The following is a 10,885-nucleotide window of genomic DNA, read 5'->3' on the forward strand; positions in this document are numbered from 1 at the left end:
AACAGAGTCAAGGCTATGGTTTTTCCTGTGGTCATGTATGGATGTGAGAGTTGGACTGTGAAAAAGGCTGAGTGCCGAAGAATTGATGCTTTTGAACTGTGGTGTTGGAGAAGACTCTTGAGAGTCCCTTGGACTGCAAGGAGATCCAACCAGTCCATTCTGAAGGAGATCAGCCCTGGGATTTCTTTGAAAGGAGTGATGCTAAAGCTGAAACTCCAGTACTTTGGCCACCTCATGCGAAGAGTTGACTCATTGGAAAAGACTCTGATGCTGGGAGGGATTGGGGGGCAAGAGGAGAAGGGGATGACAGAGGATGAGATATCTGGATGGCATCACTGACTCGATGGATGTGAGTCTGAGTGAACTCCGGGAGTTGGTGATGGACAGGGAGGCCTGGCATGCTGCAATTCATGGGGTCGCAAAGAGTCGGACACAACTGAGTGACTGATCTGATCTGATCTGATCTGAGTATGATCTTCATGCTAAAATTTTAGGCTCCATTAAAAGCCTGGAGATTACAGGGATATCCAAAAATGGATATCCACTTCAAGCTCTGGGATACTGTGTATTAATATTATGCTTCCCACAGGTCAATTATATATTCACAACAACCACCTCTCTCCATCCTTCCTTTCTTTCTCTCTTCTCCTTTCCTCCTAGTTCTTAATTTATTCCCTGCTGTCTTCCTGACCTAATTATATCTCAAATGCACCCAAATATCTACTCTACTCACCAATACTCAGGGTCTCATCTGAGGCACTTTTTTCCACCCTCGATTTTGTCCCTCTTAGCCTAAACTCCAGGCCTGCCCATGTACACTGGAAGTGTCCTGACTTGAAACTATGCCTCCACCAGGCTGGGAGCTCCTGGAAGGCAAAGACTGGGGGCGTCTGGGACCTTCCTGAATCTCCAGGACAACAAAGAAGCTGGAAGGAATTGGAGATGGTATAGAACTGGGGATAGGGAGGCAGGGTGGCAGTGTTTACTAAATGGGGACTGGGTGGAGAAAGATGGGGGTGTCCCTGGACAAGAGTTGAATACCTTATTCCCTCAATGATCCTTCTGAATCCTGGACTAAATAATATGAGGAACTAGAGGGGAAAGGAAATGAGGAAACACAGAGTGAAGATGTTTGAAAACATGTGATTTCAGAGAGAAAATTAAGGGAGTGGAGGGGAAGTTCACTTACTGAATATGTGCCAAGTGTCATCATCTGTCCTCAAACATTGTTGCAAATTATCTCAGAATCCAAATTTTTGTCCCAAGAGCCAGCTTGCCTTGCTATACATGCTGAGTACTAGATCTTGCCTCTGCGTTCTGTTCCTATTCCCACTAAGTGAAAGAATCGACAAAAGGATTTTCTGTCTTCCCCAACCAGGGAGCAGAGCCAAGGAGAGGGATTCAAAAAAAGGCCATGAGGTCTTGAACTCACCATTCAATCTCTTTAGACTCACGGTCCCTCAAAAGATCTTGCACTTCTTGCCGGCAGCGCTCCTGGTATTCTGGGTGCTTTGCAAGGTTGTACAGGATCCAGGAGAGACCACTGGCTGTGGTGTCATGGCCTGAGTAGCATCCAGAAAGACTTGGATCTCTGGGCTACTTCAGCACCAAAGGTGAACAGCACCCTCACAGTAAGGACCATGGGGGTATTGGTAGGGATGAGGTAGCCCAGGATCCACACACCAAGCCCCTGGGATAGAGAGACTCTGCCCTTTCCTGTATTCTGTGTGTTTTGCAAGGCTGTGTAGGACTCAGGAGAGGCCACTGGCTGTGGCATCATGGCCTGAGGGGCATCCAGAACCGCTTGGGTCTCTGGGTTACTTCAGTACTAGAGCATGGACAGCTCCCTTGCATTAAGGCCCATGGGGAGGGATGGGGTAGTCCAGGGTCAATTCAGCAAGTTCCCTCCCTTCCTCTAGCCCCAAACTGGGACCCTCACCCTCAAACATGAAGGTGTCAGCTTCAGCCCGGATATCTTCATCTGACAATCCCTTCCCATCCTCATCCTGCAGAGAAAGAAAGATCCCCAGAATCACATTAGTTCTGAGGGCCCCTGAGTCTAATGTGAAACAATCTGTAAAACTGCATATAAGAACCCAATCCCAACCTGAAGCCCTAGAAATCCTTTGCTCAGCCTGTAACTAGAGGCCATATTCCATAGGCCTCCTCCTTAACATCTTTCTCTACTGTGTTGTCCCTGGTGAGAGGAATCAGTGATCTATAAATATTTTCATGTTTATACATGACAGGGGATTTCTGCAAAAAGTTTCTGGCAATCTGGGTTACAACCTGGGTTATAAACTATAGAACCTTTAGAATTTGCCTTCTCGCCAGAGTATTTGTTTAAGCTCCAGAATAATCTTTCTTCCAGTCCCTCTCTCCATAGGGATAAAGGGGCTGATGTATCAATTGCCCTGTATAAGTTCCAAATGTCAAAATCTAGAGGTACTTGTACTGAGATCCAAGCATGGCTGATATACAAAAAAAAGCATCATGGTGCCCTAATAGGCATTTGGGAATGGGGACCCAGAGCTACAATTCTACTCAGGCTACTATTATGGCCATGAGAAATAAATGTGCTGCTCTGCTCCAGGATTCTGTATGTATATATATAGATAGATAGATAGATTCTGTACCTACATGTAGAGCCTATCTCAGTGGTAGACTGACTTATCAGTTTGCATTAGAATCAAATCACAGGCCCTTCACAGTTTCAGACTCAGCAGTCCCCTACAGGCTATACTGCAAATGATCATCTCTAAAACATCCCTGACCCATCCCTCCCTTCTACAAGCACCTTCCACGGCTCCCCAGGACCCTCTGCATCCCATTCAAATTATTTGATCAGATCAAAGTCCTTTCTACCTCTCGAACTCACATCCCAGAGGAACTCACCTTGGTCAGCAGAAGCACATCAATGAAGTCCAAAGTCTTGGTCTTCGCCTTGGCCTTGAGGAAGTCATCAATATTCTCCTTGGGGAGAGTGCGGCGCCGCTCCTGAATGACGGCATCTGTGAAGTCGTGCACTAGGCGGCAGGCATTGCGGAAGCGCTGCCCGTCTGAGGTGAGATAGTACAGGAAGTCCATATACAGGAAGAGCTGTTGGTTTCTTTTTGACACAAGCGCACTAAGCTCCAAGATGGCGGCGATATATTCACTGGGCTTCCTGAGGAAGAGAGCATAAGGGAGGCAACAACTTAAAACCTGAAGCCCAGAAGCTAGGATCTACCTCCCTTCAGGAATTGAGGCTCCAAGAACAAATAACCCATAGATACAGCGTGGGGATGAGCCAGAAAATGTGACTCTTCAGACTCTTCTCAACCCACATCCTATCTCAGTGAGCTGCCTCCATGCCCCAGGCACCCAGAGCACAGCTTAGATACCATGCTTCTCTCCTTTCTCTCTCACCCAGTATCTCCCCCTTCTCCTTCTCCATACTGTCCACTTGTCTCAGCCCTTATCCTTTCCCAGCTGGTCAATGGCCCAGCCCCTTCCTTAGTCTCCTTACATCCAGTGTCAACAGCATCCAGTGTCTAAATGACTATTGGATTCTCTTGAGTCGGATGTCCAAGCTCAACTTTAACCAAGACCTTCATGTGCTCAAACACCTTCCATAGCTTCCAGGAAACCTCAAATAAAGTTCATATCTTCTTAGCCTGACTTCAGAATTCCCTTAAGATATTACCTTCTCATTCCTCCAACCTTTTTTTCGTGGTGTCTCCTCACAGTTGCGCATACTTTTCTCATCCTACCCTCCTTGCATTTATCAAAGGATTCTACCTACCTGGAAGGATAGCTCCTTCTCTTTCCATTTCCTGTCCTGGGTTGTCCGTCTCTGAGCCACGTCCTCCAGGAAGGCCCTTCCAATTGCCCTGCTCAGTCCTCCCTCCCCCATCTATTTCCTTGAGTCTATGACTCATGTTCCCAGGCCCAGCGATGAAACTCACTCTTGGCAATTGCTGTCAAAACTGAAGACACATTTCTGCAGACTGTCCAGGGTCAGGAGGCTGATGTGTTCAAACATGTCCAGATGGGTGTGGCCCTCTGTGATCAGGTGCTCCCACTTGGCCTGGTCAGAGAAGGAGACAGAGCTGGGGCCCCTTCACAACCACCTGGGTGGACTACCCTAAGACCTTGCCTCTTGGTTCCAGGACCATCCCCAGGGAGCATCAGGCTTGAGTGGAAGTGTAAGCTGTTACTTGTAGAACGTGAAGTTCTCATTGCTGGAAGTCAAGAGACCTGGATTTAAATCCTGACTCAGCCTCCTGCTCTCTGTATATTCTTTATCAATTTGTGACATTAATCCAATGCTCAATAAGTCTTGCTTTCATCATCTTCATTGTTAAAAGCTGATTTGGAAACTGTCCCCTACGTTGAGAAAGGCCAAGGTCCTCCATGGGCCTTGAGTATCCCTGCATATTCTTGCTTGGTATACTAAAAAAATTGGAAGACCCTGATGTTCTTTACCTGGGCCATTTCTCAGAGTTGTGTTTGTAGTAAACAACCTTGAGGAGTGAGGTAATGTGTCCTCCTGGGAAAATATCAGGCTTGCTTCTAGTTCTAAAAGTCATAGAGTCCCTAAACCTAGTAGTTTTACCCACTGTAATACAACATACTACACGAGCAGGCACCTGTGTCATCCTCATAGAATTTGATTATTTGGAAGAAGAATACAAACCAACAGGAAGCATATGCCATTTACTGAGCCAAGAGTAATAAATTATCCTTTGTCTGTGACTCAGGACTCTCATGTCTAATGGCAGAATCCATGAAACAGTAACAAGCTCACTTGTCCATTTGCAAGTATAGAAAAATCCCAAGCACTTCACAAAATCTTCAAACCCTTTGCAATGTGATTTTTAAGTAGATTATAATAGGGCGTGGAGCTTATTTCACCATCCTTTGATTCTGAGTTGACCTTGGACCTGCTTTGGCCAATAACCTAAGAAAAATGATGACTAGTGTGCCCCATAGGCTTCCCTGATAGTTCACTTGGTAAAGAATCCACCTGCAATGCAGGAGACCCCAGTTCGATTCCTGAGTCGGGAAGATCCACTGGAGAAGGGATAGGCTACCAACTACTGTATTCTTGGGCTTCCCTTGTGGCTCAGCTGGTAAAGAATCTGCCTGCAGTGTGGCAGACCTGGGTTGGGAAGATCCCCTGGAGAAGGAAAAGGCTACCCACTCCAGTATTCTGCCCTAGAGAATTCCATGGACTGTATAGTCCATGGGGTCACAAAGAGTCGGGCACAACTGAGTGACTTTGACTTTCAGGGTACCCCAAACCAAGACCCGAAAAGGCATTGCATTTCTGCATTGTCTGTTGTAACTTCTTTTTCAATTCTAATTTTATCAATTTGAGTCTTCCCTCTTCTTTCCTGAGAAGTCTGGCTAATGGTTTATCAATTTATTTATCTTCTCAAAGAAACACCTTAATTTTGTTGCTCTTTGGTACTTTTTTCTTCATTTCTTTTTTATTTCAGCTCCAATCTCTCTGATTTCTTTCCTTCCACTAACTTTGGGGGTTTGTTGTTCTTCCTTTCTATTTGCCTTAGGTGTAATGTTAGGTTGTTTATTTGATATTTTTCTTGTTTTTTGAGGTAGGCTTGAAAAGCAGTTCTTAGAACTATTTTTGCTGCATCCCATAGATTTCGAGTTGTCATGTTTTCAGTGTCATTGGTTTTTGGGTATTTTTAAATTGTGTTTGTGTTTTTTGCAGTTTTTTCCTATAATTGATACCTAACCACATAGCATAGGGGTCAGAAAAAAATGCTTGATACAATTTCAATTTTCTTAAATTTACCAAGGCTTGATTTGTGACCCAAGATGTGATCTATCCTGGGTCACATGTGCACTTGAGGACAAAAAAAATGTATTCTGTTGCTCTTGGAAGGGTTTTCCTGTAGATATCAATTAGGTCCATCTGGAATAATGTGAAAACACAACCCTCAGAATGGCAGAAAATAATTGCAAATAAAGAAACTGACAAAGGATTAATCTCCAAAATATACAAGCAGCCGATGCAGCTCAAAATCAGAAAAACAAACAAGACAATCAAAAAATGGGCAGAGGCCCTCAAGAGAAATTTCTCCAAAGACATACAGGTGGCCAATAAACACACAAAAAAGGTGCTCAGTCTTGCTCATTGTTAGAGAAATGCAAATCAAAACTAAAGTGAGGTATTACCTCACCCCATTTAGAACTTCCATCATTGAAAAGTCTCAAGCAATAAATGCTGGAGAGTATGTGGAGAAAAGGAAACCCTCTTGCACTATCGGTGTGACTATAAATTGATACAAGCCACTGTGGAGAGCAGTATGGAGATTTCTTTAAAAACCAGGAATACTAAGCAATTATCTTGAGAAAATCATAGTTCAAAAAGTCACATATACCCTAATGTTCATTGCTGCACTATTTACAATAGTCAGGATATGGAAACAACCTAGATGCCCATTGACGGATGAATGGATGAAGAAGTTGTTGTACATAGGTACATAGGTACAATGTACTTAGCCATCAAAAGGAACAAATGTGAATCAGTCGTACTGAGGTGGATGAATCTAGAGCTTGTTACACCGAGTGAAGTAAGTTTTATATTGGCCAAGAGAAAAACAAATATTTTGTTATATATATATATATATATATACATGGAATTTGCGTCCCTGGTGGCTCAAACATTAAAGAATCCACTTGCAATGCAAGGAGACTCAGGTTCAATCCCTGGATCAGGGAGACCCCTGGAGAAGGGAATGGCAACCCACTCCAGTATTCTTGCCTGGAGAGTTCCATGGACAGAGGAGCCTGTGGACTACAGTCCATGGGGTCATAAAGAATTGGACACAACTGAGAGACTAACACTTTCACTTTTCATAGAATCTGGAAAAATGGCACTGATAAACCTAATTGCAGGGCAGGAATGGAGATTCAGATATAGAGAACAGACTCTTGAACACAACAGGGAGAAGAGGGGGTGGAGCAAATTGAGAAAGTAGTGTTGATGTATATATTACTATTATGTGTAAAACAGATAGCTATGGGGAAGCTGCTATATATGACTAATTAGCATTGTGGTACGGCAGAAACTGACTCAACATTGTAAAGCAATTAAACTCCAACTAAAAACTAAAATAAAAATAAAAGGGCATTGCAGTTTCTTCTCAGTCTGTTGGAATATTGCTTCTGCCAGTGAACAAACCTGAAATGTCTTCTAGGGAGAGAATCACACAAAAGGAAGTCCATTTCACCTCAGTGAAATGATACAAGATCATCTGAGAAGGGATAGGCTACCCACTCCAGTATTCTTGGGCTTCCCTGGTGGCTCAGCTGGTAAAGAATCCGCCTGCAATGTGGGAGACCTGGGTTCAATCCCTGGGTTGGGAAGATCCCCTGGAGATGGGAAAGGCTACCTACTCCAGTATTTGAGCCTGGAGAACTCCATGGACTGTATGGAGTCACAAAGAGTCAGACACAACTGAGTGACTTTCACTTTTGTGTTATTGTTTGTAAGTGATTTGTTACTCCAGAATAACTACTATACAACATTCATTATTTTCCTAAAATATGTCTCAAGATTCCAAGGCTTCTGTGAAGAAAAAGAGAAACTAACACGTTCTGAGCACCTACTATGTGCCAGGAACATGGCTCCATTACATTATGTTGACCACTTTGCAAAGCAAGGCTCACATTATACTTATTTATCAGCCAAGGAAACTAAGGTTCAGAAGGAAGAACAATGGCCTCAAGGTCAACTGGAAGATCCAGAATTCCAGACAAGATGTTCCTGAGTCCCCGTTATCCTCAAGGCTCCAGCTGGGACCCTGGGTTCAAGAGACTCACGTGCATGATCTCTGCACTCTTGGTGAAAATCTTGATATAGGGCTTCAAGATGTTGAAGTGGAAGGCGGGTGTCAGCATGCGACGGTGGCTGCTCCACTTGTCACCGGCACTCAGCAGGAGCCCATCCCCTAGCAGAGACAGCCACAGGGAGTGAGCAAAGGAACCTTCCCCTGGATCCCCAAAGTCATCCCCAATCCCCTTCACCTACAGTTACTCACCAAGCCAGGGTTTTAGAGTGCCATAGAACTGCATGTCTTTGGGTGCAATGGCAGCTGAAATGAATAAAGAAAATCAGGGGCCACGTAGATGGGAAGGAGAGGGACTTTTGCTGAGAGATGGAGGCTTCCAGCCAGGAATCTACATTCCCTCTCCAAGACCAATATAACAGAATGGGACCAAGAGCACAGGAAGCTGGGAAGGGAGAAGTGACCAGACCAGGCCGCAGCACAGAGAAGAGCAAAGGTAGAGCCCATAGACACAACTCAGTGTGCTTAGACACACCCCAGAGTGACACAACATGCCCCAACATTCCTTGACATAGCCTACAGAGTCCAACACATTCTGACACGGAAGCAAAACCCAGCCCTCTACAAAACACCTTTACAGGGACCAAGAACACCACACCTGCCCCAGCACGGGGACCTCTTCTGAGACATCTGACATGGCCCCATGTGTTACCATGGCCTGACATGGCCCCAACATGCATGACACAACCTGAAATGATGCAACAGCGCTGCCATGGACCTGAAGACCATCTGACCTGTTCCCAGGGAGCCCCAGGCAGGCTCCAGGCAGGACTTGAATACAGTGACCTCACAGACATGAACCAAGTGTGATCCAGGCATACCTTAAGACCTAAAACAGGCAGGATTCACACAAGGTCTCAGGCATTTCTCAAAGTGATCCTGAGCCCCAGACCTGAGGCAAACCTCACATGTGGCCCAGGAGTGATTAACAGGAGAACCAGACAATCTCTAATGACATTTCAGATAAGAACCGGAGAGACTCCTAGATGCCTCAAATGTCCTTGGCCACAGGTGAGCTCCAGACATGACTGAGAACATCTTTGAGCTCAGGTATAAAATATACTAGGTGGCACCAGGTATAACATACACCAATTGTAACCAGAATCCATGTGGATACATAAATGTGACCAGATGTAGCCATGCAGCAGACACTGCACAGACATGACTGGAGGTCAGGCAGGTGGGAGTCTGCCTTGAGAAACAGTGGTACCCTGGCCACACCACCCCCCCCCCCACTGTCTGCATCATGATCAGCTGCCCAATTAGAAGCAACACAGACCATGACAGGGGACAAGCTGTGGCCAAGGATCTACCTGGAGCAAAAAGCACAGGTTTGATGCAGGTGGGGTGGATGATGTAGATGACCACGTGCCAGGGCCCCACCCACCAGCAGCAAGCATCCCCATAGGTGCCGGCCAGGCCCTGTGTGTACAGAAGACCTTCCTTCCAGCTCTGAATCTGGAGAGGAACAATTAGGACCTAATTCAAGCTCTTCTAGGCTGCCAGAGGGAAGGACCTGCAGGGCAGAGAGCCGCACCTGAAGCCATGAATCAATTTCATCAGCTGCTCCTCTGTCCTCACGCTTTCTGAGGCTCCTTCCCCACACTCTCCATAAAGGACAGCTGGATGTCCCTTCAGGTGCAGGGATAGAAAGGGTCTTTCCCTGTGTGGACCCAAACACCACGTTCAACTCACTTCTCTCCCACCCCCATATTCCAGATAAGGAAACTGAGGCTCTGAATATTGAAATGACTTGCCCACAGTCACACAGATACTATGCCTGACACATGAGGCCAGGTGTGCCTGAATCCAGGGTCTGAGTTCTTAACCACTGAACTGCTCTGAGCCCTAAAACAATAGCTCAGGTAACCCTGTGCCTGCCAAGACATGCAATCAGACTCTCAGGAACATGGGAATTGGTCTTATGACCCCAGCCAGGCAAATTAAAGGGAACCTTCAACTTTTTCTAAAACTGTTTTTAATGAGTTCACTTTTCTATGGGGGTTGAGCTTGGAGGATTCAATCTTACCAGGATAAGAGGGAAGCCATCACAGATGAACACAGAACTAAATGATGAAAATAGATTTCTGATGACATTTTAAGACCCAGATCCAGCTGTCCTGAAGACATCTTCCTTGGAGTTTACAGTCAACTGATACTCTTTCTTTGTATAGATCATACAGGGTTGAGTTTCCACCACTAACAGCTGAAAGAAACTTCAGCAGCCAGAGAGAGCTAGGGCCCTTCTCAGAGTCACTCAGCATTCTGGTGTCAGAAACCAGGTCTCTGTCAGAAGCTGCCCATTCCCCTGCTTGCCTGGTCTGTCTGTGGATGGGCAGGGCAGGGGACAAAGTTAGGGAGCCAGGGTGGGATGAGGTAGACTCTCCTCAGGGAGATTCCTGGGCACTGTGTTGGGGGCCAGAGTGAGGTACTCCGCCCATGACAAAGGTCATGAGGAAGGAGGCTCGACATACGCAAAGGCGGGATCGAGCCTCAGGAGTCCCCCTGGAACTCCTCGAGCATCTACCCCCATAACCAGAGCCTGCCTACTTTACTACTTTGTGCTCTTACATACACCTCTGACTTTACGGGGGGCTGTCCCCCACCACCTCTTTCGGAGAAGGAGTTAACCTAGAGCTCCAGTCAATAAAAACTCTTGGGTGTGACAAGAGTGTTTTAACCTACAAACTCCTCTGAAGGTTCTCTAGCCTGCCTGACAGGCTCGTCAGGCCACATGTGATTGCTCACAGCCTCCCAACCGTGAGAGGCACGAGATGCTTTAAACCCTCTAAAAACAGGTTCTTTAGAGAAGTTAGAAAACTATAAGTATAGTGGGCTAATTAGAAATTGTGTTGGTGAAGGGTTTTTCATTTGTTGAGCCAACGTTTGTTGCTAAGTCTCCATATCCCCTGCCCTTACACACATTAATGAATATATAGAAGGAATAAGTATTAACCTTTGATATTAATCACGTTAGACCTTAGGCTAAGTAAATTCTTTCCTTAACTAAAACCCACTACACC

At 45.6% G+C, this 10,885-nt stretch overlaps 1 protein-coding gene across 5 annotated transcripts in view; it reads right to left on the reverse strand.

The window, feature by feature from the left end:
* Window positions 1-10,885, reverse strand: part of LOC104984298 (phylloquinone omega-hydroxylase CYP4F2-like) — a 22,376-nt gene that overhangs the window by 3,781 nt on the left and 7,710 nt on the right. For all 5 annotated transcript variants that reach the window (XM_010833965.1, XM_010833967.1, XM_010833964.1 and 2 more), the window contains exons 4-9: window positions 8,055-8,108; window positions 7,837-7,964; window positions 3,948-4,069; window positions 2,896-3,166; window positions 1,940-2,006; window positions 1,433-1,562 (exon numbers count right to left, since the gene is read on the reverse strand). In XM_010833965.1, coding sequence (XP_010832267.1) covers window positions 1,433-1,562; window positions 1,940-2,006; window positions 2,896-3,166; window positions 3,948-4,069; window positions 7,837-7,964; window positions 8,055-8,108 — 772 coding nt within the window. The remainder of the gene's footprint in view (window positions 1-1,432; window positions 1,563-1,939; window positions 2,007-2,895; window positions 3,167-3,947; window positions 4,070-7,836; window positions 7,965-8,054; window positions 8,109-10,885) is intronic.

This window comes from Bison bison, unplaced genomic scaffold (assembly GCF_000754665.1).
Source record: "Bison bison bison isolate TAMUID 2011002044 unplaced genomic scaffold, Bison_UMD1.0 scf7180017863978, whole genome shotgun sequence".
In the NCBI taxonomy this organism is placed as follows: domain Eukaryota; kingdom Metazoa; phylum Chordata; class Mammalia; order Artiodactyla; family Bovidae; genus Bison; species Bison bison.